Source organism: Aotus nancymaae, unplaced genomic scaffold (assembly GCF_030222135.1).
Source record: "Aotus nancymaae isolate 86718 unplaced genomic scaffold, 86718_ANA_hifiasm-v0.15.2.pri h1tg000029l, whole genome shotgun sequence".
NCBI lineage: Eukaryota > Metazoa > Chordata > Mammalia > Primates > Aotidae > Aotus > Aotus nancymaae.
In genome coordinates, this window is record NW_026988442.1 from 62,683,731 (window position 1) to 62,698,926 (window position 15,196).

General features: G+C 38.7%; 1 protein-coding gene across 4 annotated transcripts in view; it reads left to right on the forward strand.

Moving 5' to 3' along the window:
* The window catches only part of LYPD6 (LY6/PLAUR domain containing 6), a 154,864-nt gene extending 141,216 nt beyond the window's left edge, over positions 1 to 13,648 (forward strand). For all 4 annotated transcript variants that reach the window (XM_012457084.3, XM_012457085.2, XM_012457086.2 and 1 more), the window contains exons 4-5: positions 8,710 to 8,840; positions 10,690 to 13,648. In XM_012457084.3, the coding sequence (XP_012312507.1) occupies positions 8,710 to 8,840; positions 10,690 to 10,857 (299 nt within the window). In that variant the 3' untranslated portion in view covers positions 10,858 to 13,648. The remainder of the gene's footprint in view (positions 1 to 8,709; positions 8,841 to 10,689) is intronic.
* The last annotated feature ends 1,548 nt before the right edge of the window (positions 13,649 to 15,196 follow it).

The window sequence follows — 15,196 nt, forward strand, 5'->3', positions numbered from 1 at the left end:
GAATACTTCTCAATTCATTTTATGAAGCTGGAGTTACCCTGATACCAAGACAGCAGCAACAAACAAACCAAAATACAAAATTCCAATTATTTTTTTATGAATACAAACACCAAAGTTCTTAACAAAATATTGGTAAATAGAATATAACAACATATAAAAAGAATTATGCACCATGACAAAGTGGGGCTTAGTCCAGAGATGCAAAGCTAGTTTAATCTCTGAAAATTAACCAATGTAATCCATAATATTAATAGGCTAACGATGAAAAATCACGTTAATATCAATGTAAAAAAATTGGCAAAATTATACATCATTTATGATTAAAAACTCTCAGAAAAAAATAGGGAGAGAAAATTCTTCACCTTGATAAAGAACATCAATTTTTTTAAAAATCTACATTTAACATTATACTTAATGGTGAAAGACTGTGTGCATTCCTGCTAAGACCAAGAACTAAGTAATTATGTCTGCTTTCACTACTTTTATTTAGTGTAGTCTTGTAGGTTCTAACCAGTGCAATAAGACAAGAAAAGTAAATAAAAGACATAAAGATTGGAAAGGAAAAAAATGACTGTCCTTTTTTACAGATAACATGATTTCTATGTAGAAAATTCCAACAAATCTAAAGAGAATTCCTGGAACTCATAAATGAGTTCATTGAAGTCATAGGATATAAGATAAATTCAGAACTCAATTGTACTATATATTCTATTAATTAACTTGTGGACACTTAAATTTAAAATATACCATTTATAATTGCTCAGAAGAATTAAATACTTACAGGTAAATATAAGCAAAACATGTATAGGACTTGTATGCTGAAAGTTACAAACAGCAATAAAAAATAAAATTTAAATAAATTGAAAGACTATGTTCATAGATTGAAACACAGCATAGTAAAATGTCAATTCTCTATATATCAATATGTAGGTTTAATACAATTTCTGTCAAAATCCCAGTAAGATGTTTTTTTTAGATATAGACAAATATGTTCTACAGTTTATATGGAAAGGTAAGAAACTGGGATAGCTAAAACAATTTTGAAAAAGAATGAAGTGGGAGGAATCAAAGTACCCTATTTCAGGATTGAATATACAGCTATAGTAATCAAGACTGTGATATTGGCAGAGAAATAGACATATATCAATTAAACATAATAAATAGACCAACTAATTTTTAACAAGGGTGTAAAGGCAAATCAGTGGAGGAAAGACAGATAGCCTTTTTAACAAAGGGTACTGGAGAAACTGGACATTCACAGGCAAAAAATGAATCTCAGCCCATCTCACACCTTTTACAAAAGTTAAAGTGAATCATAGACTTAAATGTGAAATGTTAGCATTTAGGAAGAAATAGTGGAAAATCTTCATAAATCTAAGGCTAGGTGAGGTTCTTAGACTTAATACCAAAAGCATGACACATAAAAGAAAAAATAATAAATTGGACTTCATCAAAATTTAAAACTTTTTTGCCCTGCACAAGACCTTGTTAAGAGAATGAAAATGCAAGCTATGAAATGGAAAAAAGTATTTGCAAATCTCATATCTGACAAGGAACTGCTATCTAGACCATATAATTTTCAAAACACACCAGTAAACAAAACACATAATTAGAACTGCCCAAAGTAATTTACATATTCAATGCTATCCCCATCAAGCTAACAATGACCTTCACAGAACTGGAAAAAAAACACCTTAAACTTCATATGGAACCAAAAGAGAGCCCGCATAGCCAAGTCAATGCTAAGCAAAAAGAACAAAGTGAGAGGCATCACACTACCAGACTTCAAACTATACTACAAGACTACAGTAATCAAAACAGCATGGTACTGGTACCAAAACAGAGATACAGACCAATGGAACAGAACAGAGGCCTCGGAGGCAACACAACGTATCTACAACCATCCGATCTTTGACAAACCTGACAAAAACAAGCAATGGGGAAAGGAGTCCCTGTTTAATAAATGGTGTTGGGAAAACTGGCTAGCCATATGCAGAAAGCAGAAACTGGACCCCTTCCTGACACCTTACACTAAAATTAACTCCAGATTGATTAAAGACTTTAATATAAGACCTAACACCATAAAAACCCTAGAAGAAAATCTAGGCAAAACCATTTAGGACATAGGCGTAGGCAAGGACTTCATGACCAAAACACCAAAAGCATTGGCAACAAAAGCCAAAATAGACAAATGGGACCTAATCAAACTCCACAGCTTCTGCACGGCAAAAGAAACAGTCATTAGAGTGAATCGGCAACCAACAGAATGGGAAAAAATGTTTGCAGTCTACCCATCTGACAAAGGGCTGATATCCAGAATTTACAAAGAATTAAAACAGATTTACAAGAAAAAAACAAGCCCATTCAAAAGTGGGTGAAGGATATGAACAGACACTTTACAAAAGAAGACATACATGAGGCCAACAAACATATGAAAAAATGCTCATCACTGGTCATTAGAGAAATGCAAATCAAAACTACATTGAGATACCATCTCACGCCAGTTAGAATGGCGATCATTAAAAAACCTGGAGACAACAGATGCTGGAGAGGATGTGGAGAAATAGGAACACTTTTACACTGTTGGTGGGAGTGTAAATTAGTTCAACCATTGTGGAAGACAGTGTGGCAATTCCTCAAGGACCTAGACATAGAAATTCCATTTGACCCAGCAATCCCATTACTGGGTATATATCCAAAGGATTATAAATCGTTCTACTATAAGGACACATGCACACAAATGTTCATTGCAGCACTGTTTACAATAGCAAAGACCTGGAACCAACCCAAATGCCCATCGATGATAGACTGGACAGGGAAAATGTGGCACATATACACCATGGAATATTATGCAGCCATCAAAAACGATGGGTTCATGTCCTTTGTAGGGACATGGATGAACCTGGAAACCATCATCCTCAGCAAACTGACACAAGAACAGTTTGAAAATCAAACACCACATGTTCTCACTCATAGGTGGGTGTTGAACAATGAGAACACATGGACACAGGGAGGGGAGCATCACACACTGGGGTCTGTTGGGGGGAAATAGGGGAGGGACAATGAGGGGTGGGGAGCTGGGGAGAGATAGCATGGGGAGAAATGCCAGATATAGGTGAAGGGGAGGAAGGCAGCAAATCATGCTGCCATGTGTGTACCTATGCAACAATCTTGCATGTTCTTCACATGTACCACAAAACCTAAAATGCAATTAAAAAAATAGGAAAAATATGAACAGACATTTTGCCAAAGAAGATAAAACCAGATGGCAAATAAACACATAACAACACAGTCAACATCATTAGCCATAAGGAAAATGCAAATTTCAAACATATGACTATACCTCTATCAGAATACCTAAAATAAGAAGAAAAAAATGCCACATGCTGGTAAAGAGAAGGAGAAAATAGATCACTCACTCATATATTGTTGGTTGGAATGTAAAATGTTACAGCCACTCTGGAAAGCAGTATAGCTGTTTAAGAAACTGCCAAACATGCAACTGCCATATGACCCAACAATTTTACTTCTGGTCGCTCATACAGAGAAGTGAAAACATGTTCACATAGAAACCTCTACATAAATGTTTGTAGTAGCTTTATTCATAGTATCTCTAACCTGGAAAAAAACCTGGATGTCTTTTCAATGGTTGAATGGTTAAACCAGCTTTAGTACATCTATACCATGGACTACTACTCAGGAATAAAAATTAACAAACTCTTAGTACTCAACAACCCAGTGAATGAGACTGAGTGAAAATGCCCAAATCCAAAATATTACATGTTGTATGACTCATTTATATAACATTCTCAAAAAAAAAAAAAAAAAAAAAAATTATAGAAATGCAGTACCATATAGTGGTTGCCAAGGGTGAAGGAAGGGGTGGGAGCTGGAGGGATGAGGGTGTCACTAGAAAAGGTCAACATGAGGGATCCTTATGGCTATGGAGATGTTCTATATCTTGACTGGATTAATGTGATATAATACTGGATAATATCACAGTTGTGATATTATACCATAGTTTTATGGTATAATATATCACATAGATATATTAATATATCACATTAATATATCTATGTGATATATTAATGTGATATAATATAATACTGGATAATATAGTATCACAGTTGTGATACTATACCATAGTTTTGCAGTTGTTACCATTTGGAGAAACTGAGTAAAGGGTGTAGAGGATCTTGCTATTAATATTCCTTACAAATGCATGGGAATCTACAGTTATCTCAAAACAGTAGATTAAAATTTTTAAAAAGTTTAAAAACAAAAAGTCAATTGTTTCAAACTTCAGAAACTTTGATCTAGAAGGAAAGGCAGATACTCCAAATGAGAAAGTTAAGGAAGGGGCAACACAGAGAAGAGAAAAGATTAATATTGACCTAGTTGGGAAGAAGATCAGGAAATTCTCACAGAATTTGTCACATTTGGATTGAGCCTTGAAGAATGTCAGGTGTCCAGGAGTAGAAAATAGGAAAAATATGCAGACAAGCTACAAATGCACATTTTTCATCATGAATAATCAAAAGTTGTCATACTATATCTCAAGGTATATACGAGGCAATGAGGAGAAAATTTGGAGCCTCCATCAAGGAGAACCTTGAGTAAAAGGGCTGAGTTTCAAATGCCAAGCTCTGAGTTAGAAATGAAATTAATTGATGGTTCTATCAGGGAAGTGGAGTTGCTCCAATGTGCTTGACACACAGCTTCAGGAGCAGAGAGAGAAATGGCCTATCCCTACCACACTCAGGTAGGCCAATAAGCCTAGTAATTGGCAATCAGGACTTTTTGACAATTAGGTGGCATTCATGCTTTCATGTTTGGTAAGTTGTATGTCAGAGACAAAATGAGAAACAATTAGGTCCTGAATTGAGGAAATGGAAAATAGAACAGAAAAGACCAGATGGATAATGGAGATATTTCAGAGGACTTGGAGACTCCCAGATTAAGGAGAGGAGTCTGAGTTGATTCCAGATTCCTAGTCCATGCTACTAGAGAACATGGAGGTATGATATCCTAGGAGGTCCCTTCCTGAGATAGAGACACACGTGAAGATCAAAAGATGCAAGGGGGAAGGAGACAATGTGTTGGGTTAAGACACATTAGATGTGAGCTGATGCTGGCAGTCTCCAGGATATAGTTATAATTTGGTTCTACAGTTCAGGAGAAGCTGTCAGACTGAAGACATAGCATCAGAAGTTTGATGAAGTCACTTGAGTGAGAAGAAGTTCAAGGACAGAACATGGGAGAATATCGACTTTCATATTAGGGAAAGTGTTGAAAGTGGAGAGACCCGAGATTAGGAGAACATCTAGAAGACAGAACTCTGAAGTCTAAGATGGAGAGTCCCACAGATGAGATTATCCAGAGTCGCAAAGAGATCCTACCAGATCAGACATGGGAAAAGGCATGGAATTTGACAGTTAGGGAGTTGTTGCAGGGGAGTAGTGTGGCAGAAGTGAAGAGCTGCGTGATCAGTAAGGAATGGGGCCAGGGAGAAAGCAGGCAGCTGCGACTGACTGGCCTTTTATTTTTCAATATAATTTGTAATATTAGTATTAAATATTTTCCTCCCATTAATTTTCTTGCACCTGGAGAATTATTCTCTAGCATCATTTTTGTCAGTCTGTGTGTTTATGAAGAAACTAAAACTAGCAGAGCCATGAAGAATAATTGAGTGATGAGAAAGCCTTTTATAAGAAAGTTGGGCATTTTTAATGTCTCATTTTAATTCAAATCATCTTATGTATGTTTTGTTTATGGTTTGTTATTAAAAACAATATTGGTGGGTATATGAAAGTTTGCAACTTAGCTTTGGATTACTTTTAAATTTCAGAACTTGATTATGAACTCTGAACATTCATGCACATGTGTGTGAATTTCATAAAAATTCTATTGTCCAGTTGTTGATGAAGTTCTCTTTTCCATTTCTGATTTAGTTGAATGCCTGTGAATCTAACAGTAAAAGACTTTTGTTTCACAACCTCTGGGAATACTGTGTAGTTGCAGAATATGAGATTATAGAGACTGAAACTAACCTGGTAGAAATTCAAATTCATCTTTTATCTTTTAGATAAAAGCCTTTGAAATCCTTTTAGTGTGAAGCTATCAGCAGGCTTGATTCTCATATAACCTCATTACTAACCCAAGGAGTATTCAAAATGCATGGAGAACAATGCTCTGTGGCTGAAACTCGGTTTTTATCACTACTCCAGTCCAGTGATAAGCCACTTGTGGCCCACCTAGTTCTACTTGGGAAATTCTGCCTGCTCACCCCAATATACCTTTGGAAATCACAAGATCATAACACATATAGAAGGTTCTCATAAACTGTGCACTGAAGAAACCTGTTTAACTTTTTGAGCATTTCCAAAACTCATTAAACCACAGAACCTTTTTCCACATTGACATTTCATAACTCACCTAGGGATTTTGTAAGATAAGTGGAATGGATGCTTTTGAGAGACCGATGCTTCAGCACTGAGGTCTGTACTGGAAGTGATGGCAGTGTTCTCCATGTATTTTTGTTTCATGGATTGGACTGGATGAAGCACAAGAAAAAATTCTTAATTCACTGATCTCCCTTATACCCCTAGAATGAAAAATCAGCTATTAGGTACTAAGGTTTTGCATGTTTTCCTGAAAAAATATTTTCATCAGTTGTATCTACTTTCATTCAATGGAATAAGTTCTCCATTAATAAATGTTATAAGATATTTTGTTAAGGATAGAAAAGTATGAACAAAGAAGTCACATGAAGTTCACCAATTGTTATTTTAAGGCTTACTTAACACAGGATAATTCACTACTTGGGGGGAAAAGGCTAATTTCCAAAACTGCAGCTATGTAGTGATTTACTTATTCCATAGTCTATATGATCTTATCTGCTCAGATTTACATTTGGAGCAATAAAACCTCTGGCAGCTGCTCTTAGCTGTCTGCATGAAGAGGAGACAGGAGATAAGAACATTCCTGATTTTACTGCTTTCTAGAACACCTGAAGTTGCGGGAGGCGGGTGGGGGGAGCGGTGGGAGATGAACCTATTGTGACCATAAACATCTATCGAGTCTGATACCAAAGAAGTAAACCAGTCCTCTTAGACGATGTGGTAAATCTTCCAGGCCACTGGCCTCCATTTGTCAAAAGCTGCCAAATGCTTAAAAACAAAAAAGAGGAGAGCTGCTGCCTCTTCTTCATCAGAAAAGCAATCACTCCAGTGTTAAGCTAGTTTAGGGCTTTAGGAGAATTATTGCCAAGTATAAAACTCTCAACTATTCTGAGTTCCCCACATGACCTTATCCTACTCCCAAGGAGCTCTGCAGGACCCTGAGCAACCTTGGAAAAAGCCTCAACCCAATCCAACTAACAATCCCAGCTGGGGTGCAGTATGGGACAGCATTTAGGGGAGGGTGTTGACACAGACTCTGCCCAGGCACACCCATCAGTAGCATTACTACTGGGAAAGTGGCAGCTCTTAGTACGATTTGATTTGAGGCCATTTGAGATTCCTGTCAAGTGAGGGTCTCTAGGAAAGACTTAAAACTCCTGAGTTTTTATGACTTCCAGGATGCATTGATGGGTCTGTATTAGCTCATTCTCAGGGCTTAAAATTTTCCTACATGTTCTTCTTTGGACATTAGTTCTTCAGTTAAAAGCTGCCAAAATCATGACAGAATCTGTAGGGGGGGATTTTTATTACCTAATAAATAATCTCATAGGAGGTCATAAGTCCATATTAGCCACTAAATATCTGAACTGTATAAAGCATGCAAAGTTGGGTCCAGGATATGGATGAAAAACAGCTCAGTGACATTTCTTAAGAATTATTCATTTTCTTTTTTAATGTGAAAGTAGAGCAAGAACATTCTCCTAAATCCCAGGCTGAGAGAGCTGAACATTGCCTGGAGGCCTTAAAGAATTACATTGACAACGCCATTTTTCTTTAGTTTTTAAATTACACATAAAAAGTTCCCCAAAGAATTTTGGAAGAAATCTCAAGCTTTCAGATTCATTAGACATAGAGGGACCTCTAGAAACTCCCAACATCACGGTCTTCATCTGTGGTCCTGGGAAGACACTGAAATCATGCTAGGGAGAAATGAAGCGCCTTAGTTTTGGAAAAATGTTCGTTATTGAGTCACTCTTCCTCTGTAATGGATCCTAGGACCCAGCTATGCTCATTGGCACAAAGTTTTAAATTGTTCTGCTCTTATGAATAGCTGCTTCCCCCCTAGACACACACATCAGCCACTGCTGCAGTGTTTTATCTCCTTGAGGACCACCGTTACCTGCCTAACTCCTTTTAACCCTGAATTCTTTGAACCTCTCTGTCCTTTCATCTTCCTCAAAATTGCCACGACTTATACCTCTTAAATCATGCCCCCCAAACCACTCATCCCCTAAAAATAAAAATCGGTACAGTGGCAAAACGTGTTGAAAGGCAAGGAAAAACTGTGTCTTGGTTTATGGGGATCATGTTGGGCAAAGAAATCAATATTCTTTGAAGGCTGTCTTCCCACTACGGCAAAGTGAAGCTCTCCAAGGTTTTCAGGATTGTACATAAACTCAAAGCAGTGCACATCTTATGTGCTATTAGGTCTTTTCTGGAATGATAATGCTGACACTCCTGTTTTCTTTTTAGGTGGGTTGGGCTAACACTTCGCATCTCAAATAAAATATATTTTATCTATTGACAGAGACCAGATACTGCTACACTCAGCACACAATGGAAGTCACAGGAAACAGTATCTCAGTCACCAAACGCTGCGTCCCGCTAGAAGAGTGCTTATACACGGGCTGCAGAGACTCCGAGCATGAAGGCCACAAGGTCTGGGCAACAGAACAAGTGACCAGTACTGCACAGCCAGCTGCCTCCTCTTCAGACATCTGCCAGTACTCATGAGCAGATTCTTATTCCCCCATAATGGCTGCCTTTTGACTTTCTTTATGCTCTACGAAAAGATGCTTCCTTTCCTGTTTGCTCTAAAAGAATATGCATTTATACCAGAGCATAGGACAACTGATATAAATTGTGTAAACACACATCAAGAGGGTATTCAGTGTTATTATAAATCCTTTCTTCACTCAGAGAAAAGTAATAAAGCTACCAGAAAAAAGAGGAGCAAGGGACCAGTTATGTCCATCACGGTGAAGCTTTGCAGATGTACCCAGTTCATTCATCACCGTAGGACCTAGGCAATTCAGCTTTGATAACTTTCTATGAAGTGGGGTACATGTTGTGACTCGATGTCAGTGTGGGGAGGGTCTCCATTGGCTCTGGAGTCATTTGATAGGTGATGAGAGAACTATCTTGTGTGTTTGGTTAAGCTTCACCTGGTGCCTGTAGAAGCCTGTATACAGAAACACTCAGTGTAAAGTGAGCTTGGGAGGCAGCCTTGAAGTGGCATATAAAGAATCACAGAAAGGTAGCCTTGCCCTCCTGCTGTACCTGTGACCTGAACACATCAGGCCTTGGCCTTTATTTAGCATTGAACACTTCTCCTGCAGGCAGCCTTCCTGGTGGTTTGGGCAATGCCCACTCTCAATACCTGGGAGCAGCACTGTCAGTAAGGGCTTTTAAGAAGGTAGACACCTAATTTTCAAGCAACCTCTTGAATACACTAATAATTAAAATTTTAAATCTGCCTATTCTGCTCCTGGTTCAAAAATGAGCAAAACCAGAGGCTTTCCCTGACCTCTCCAGCAAATTGGGCTTGATTCTGAGGTGTTACTGTAGCCTCTTTACTAAGGAGAAAGTTAAAGGATTAGAGAAGTTGGGTCATATGCTCACACAGCTGGTAAGTGACAGGGACAGAATTCCAACTCACCTCTAGTTTAGAGTCTCCTCAACATTATACTGTCTTCCTGGCCCATGTCAACTGTGACTAAAGATTCAAGTCCCTGCAGGATAATGACTGTATAGAATATTATTAATAACCATCCCATGACTAGGAATCACTTGGAAATCTTGTTAAAATGTAGTTCTCATTCTCTGGGGCAAGGTTTGAGATTCTGCGCTTGTAACAGACTCCCAGCTGATGTTGGAGCTGCTGGTCTGTACTTTGTGTGGCCATGCCCCCAAGACAATTTTTGTCACTAACCCTGTGGGTTTATTTCTGTCTTATGATCCATAAGTAAGGTGGTATAAAGCAGGAGTAACTACATGAATGAAAACCCTTCAAACATTAACTCACCCAATGAAAATGGAGACACTTATGCAGATAGTTCTAACGAAAGTCAATACTCAAGTTTAAATTACCCCGATTGTTGCCACTTGACTCTCACTTGAAAACTTGGTAAATGAAGGCTTACCCTGTCTTCCTCAAGTAGTCAGAGCGAGCCTCATAGAAAAGGAAGGACAAGTTTCATTATTCCCATTTTAAGGGCGAAATAACCCAGGAAGGATACACACCTTTGTAAGAATCATATGGGGTAGGGGTGTCAAAAGCAAAATCTAGATGTCTTGAAGTTTGGTCTGGGGAGTTTTCATGTTGACCAGACTGCTGCTAGATGAAATATTATCAGCAGCCTTCCTGAAAGTACAGTTGGCATCCCCTTTGCAGATCAGGTAATTTTTGCTTGAGTCTTGCTGTGTGGGAGACAGTTCCTTCAAAAACCCCTGCCTCCTTCCAAGACATGCTGGCTTCTCATTATCTTTTCTTCTTCCTTTCTTTCAGGTCTGCACTTCTTGTTGTGAAGGAAATATCTGTAATTTGCCACTGCCCCGAAATGAAACTGATGCCACATTTGCCACGACATCACCTATAAATCAGACAAACAGGCACCCACGCTGTATGTCAGTGATTGTGTCCTGTTTGTGGTTGTGGTTAGGGCTCATGTTATAGCAGCTCAATGGCTCCATGTGTTAATAGCAATCCATGGGGATCTCGATGGTCCACAGTCCTGCATGAGTCAATGGCCTGACGGTAATTACACATGTGAGACGCAACACTCTTGGAGGTCATCACAGCCAAGCATTGCCACTTAACATGATCATGGAATAAATGTTGCTTCATTGTAGCCATTTTGAGTCTAACAAAGACCCATCAAAGCCAGCCTTCTGTCAATACAGCCTGAGTTATATACCACAAAACTTTGTTTTCATTCCAAGAAGTAGCTCTGCATTTATCGAGATCTAGGGTTCTTAATTTGGAAGAATGCACGCATGAGATACAGCAGGTCCTGAGACTTTCTAAGATATGAGGAGTATGTTATGGGAGCATGTATAGATGTGGGCTTTCCAGGAGAAAAGTAAAGAACCATTGGTTTAAACATAATCATGAATTCACTTGTAGCTTTACAATTTTAAAACATTGACTCCAAAATGAATGGACTGTGTCCTTGGAAATTCTGAGTCCCTGGAATAGTAATTCCAACAATTCCAGCCATTTGTTCAATTAATTTTCCCAACATTCTTCTCCCAGTACAGGGAATCACATTCCCTCTGTTCTGTGCAGAAGACGAAAAGGCAGTCTGTCTTAAAAGTTTTTTATATTTGTGGGTGTGCCTGGAGGAGGATTTTCCCCAACTTAATGGAGCCAATGTCCATAAGCTGGCTGTGTTATCCCTTCATAGAATAGGTGAGATCAGCCTTCTTCTTGACTTGGCACCTAATTACGCTTCATGAGATCCTAGACTCCACCTGGGTCAATTATGTCCAGAGCCCCAAAGCAGGATGGAGTTGTTTTCCCCAGATATGGAATTCTATTTGGCCATAGATAAGCTAGACAGGATTTCAGAATGAAAGGACAATGTGTGGAGATTAGTCCTAGTACATTCTGAGGGCCCATTAGATGGCTCAGCCAACTTCTTCATCTGCAGTTCATACTGCCAAAGAGCCCCCACTTCCAAATCCCCAGTGACTTTAGGGAGAAGATTCTGCATTAAATTGTCTTTAGAGTGATAGGGAAAGAAGGCATAATATGTGAATGATGAGAAGGTAGACCAGTGAGGTGATTGCAGGACTACCAAGGAGACTCAATGGGAAGTTTTTATTTCTTTTAGAAATTGTTTTTGAAGTAGATGGGAAAATTTTTATCATCCTTCCTGTATTTTTGGTACCCCAAGTTAGTTTTTCTTCTTCCTTGTAAATAATTTAAACAGTATTTATTTTTGTATGGCATAACTAGAAACTAAAATATATTCTAAAAAATTCTTTATTCTAAACAAAGTGATCAAATTAGAATACATATTTTTCAACAGTGGTAGAGCTTTTAATATATGTTTATTGAAAGTTATCTATACTACTTTCACCGGTGTTGAAAAAAAGTTAACATGTTTTGAGCAAGAGCAATATGTTTGCCTCAAGGATTTTCCCCTGGTTTCCTCAGTGATGGTGTCCTGGAATTATTCAGGTGGTGACCATCACTGGTCTAAGTTTCTGTGTAGTGTTGTGGGATGTGTTTGTGTGAAACTTGGTAGAACCATGGCTAAGAAAGAGGACAGTGTTGTCAAGGTCCATCTGCCCTCCATAGAAAAATGTCTCTGGCTCATAAAATGAGACTCCCTCAGGGACTAAATATGAACCTGACAGCAGTAACTCTGATACAAAATAATCTAAATTGCATCAAATGGCCTTAATTCAGAGTTTGTTAGGCTTATCAATATGTTGCTTTTAATTGGGGTAGGAAAGTAGAGAGAGAGAGAAAGCAAGACATTTATTAAGCACCTCGTATGTGCCAGGCACTATGCTAAGCACTTTACATAAGTTAGGATTAATCTCTGCAAGAATCCTATAAGGAATGTTACTAGTATTTACACTTTACACATGAAGGTACCAAAACTCAAAGAAATGCAATGATATGAAGCCGTTTCCTTTCAGGTTTAGGTTATGTGGGATGAGGTGGGATTGAAGAGGAAAGAAAGGTAGAATTATCCCCTAGGAAAACTTTCAGGCCTGACTTCATGGGAATTCATCCATCTTGTCATGTGGAGTTTATTTCACCCTGCTGTTGCAGGATGCCATTTGCATGTGTCCCCAGATTTTTTTTTTTTTTCTTTGAGGAGTCGGGGGTTTGGCTTCCTCATTCATCCCTCTTGCTAAAAGAGAAGATAGTTGATGTTGCATCTAAAGATGCTGTAAGACAATGAAAATTTGATGTTGTACATATCTACAAGTACCATTTTTGTGCATGATTACACTCCACTGACATCTTCCAAGTACTGCATGTGATTGAATAAGAAACAAGAATGTGACCACACCAAAGCCTCCCTGGCTGGTGTACAGGGATCAGGTCCACCATGGTGCAGATTCAGCCACCACCCAGGGAGTGCTTACAGACTCTGCATAGATGTTGCTGCATGCAGCCCATGTGCCTGTCAGAATGGCTTGTGTTTAATTCTCTTGAAAGAAAGTGACTTGCTCACTATCCCCAGCCTCAAGGAGCCAAGGAAGGGTCATTCATGTGGAAGGTCCAGGACTGGTCAGCCATCTGACTTTTCTACCACATTAAATTTTCCACTAAATCTCACCATTGGTAATGGCTTAAGTGTAAAGAGCCATGATGTGTATTTTAAGCTATGTGCCACATATTTATTTTTAGACTTTCCACAGCATTCATGTCAATATGGGATTAATGCCTAAACTTTGTAAATGTTGTACATTTTGTAAATTAATGAATAAAGGTTTTGAGTGTATCTTACCAGGCTCCTCCTTGCAAATGCACCTGTCAATCAATGATTAATGTACCCAGGTTATGTATAAGGCATTGGGCTTAGCGCCACAGGGAACTTCCTTCCAGAGGCTCGCTTTTTAGTCATATAGACAAGAATATACGCATGAGAAGATACAAGGCAATTCACCCATGCCAAATGATTCAAACAGGCAGTTTAAGTACTGCAGAAAATAAGGAAAGATTCTCAGATTTTTCAATAAGGTCTACAGCTTCCCAAGAGCATGTCTTTGTTAAATCAGGAAATATAAAAACTGTGTGTGTGTGTGTGTGTGTGTGTGTGCGCGCGCGCGCACACGCGCGTAAATATACCACCCCATTAACTATTTTTAAATCTTACTCTATTTGGGGTGCTGTGTTAATGATGATAAACCAGAAAACATTTTCTCCTGATGGTTTCTTCTGCAACAGGGAACAAATATTGGAATAGTGTACATGTCATTTTTATCTATACAATGAATTTCTTATATTTTTCTTAGTAAAGTAATAGACATTTAAAGCAAGCTTGAAAAATGTCATCTTGTTTGTGATTCCTGGTTATTCTCCTCCTTGTTTTGTTTGAGACAGGGTCTTGCTCTATTGCCCAGGCTGGAATGCAGTGTCACCATCATGACTCACTGCAGCCTCAAACTCCTGGGCTCAAGTAATATTCTCCTGCCTCAGCCTCCCAAGTAGCTGGGACTACAGTATAGGCAAACCACGCCTGGCTAAATTTTATGAAATTTCTTGCAGAGACAGGATCTTACTATATTGTGCAGGCTGGCCTTGAACTCTGAGGCTCAAGCAATTCTCTCACCTCAGCCTCCCAAAGTTCTGGGATTACAGGTATGAGCCACTGCGCCCAAATTCTGTGATTCTTTAATTATGTTTTGAAATTTCCAGGAAATTATTTCCACAAAGTTAGATGTTTTCTGTTGGTGTAAATCAGTGACACAGCTGGTCGCTGATGTTCCTTAAAGTGTGGTACTTACATGAAGATAGCTCTTATTGCTGACCTCCATAAATAGTTCTGTCTGCTTAATGTAAATGGTACTGCAGGTGGACTGTGCTTTTAGAAAAATTGATTTCGAAGATATAGACTTACATGTTTACTTAACGTGGGGGTTTTAAAAGAAATCCTTCACTTTATAAATGTATTTCATATCCCTTTCCTAACACATAAGATTTTATTTATAAACAAAATTTAGGGCATGCCAGCTATGTAAATGTTAGGGGCCAGGCACGGTGGCTCACACCTATAATCCCAGCACTTTGGGAAGCCAAGGCAGGCAGATGATAAGGTCAGGAGATCGAGACCATCCTGGTCAACATGGTGAAACCTTGTCTCTACTAAAAATACAAAAATTAGCTGGGCGTGGTGATACATGCCTGTAGTCCCAGCCACTCAGGAGGCTGAGGCAGGAGAATCACTTGAACCAAGGAGGCACAGGTTGCAGTGAGCCGAGATGGTACCATAGCACTCCAGCCTGGTGACAGAGCGAGACTCCGTCTCAAAAAAAAAAAGAGGGGGCTG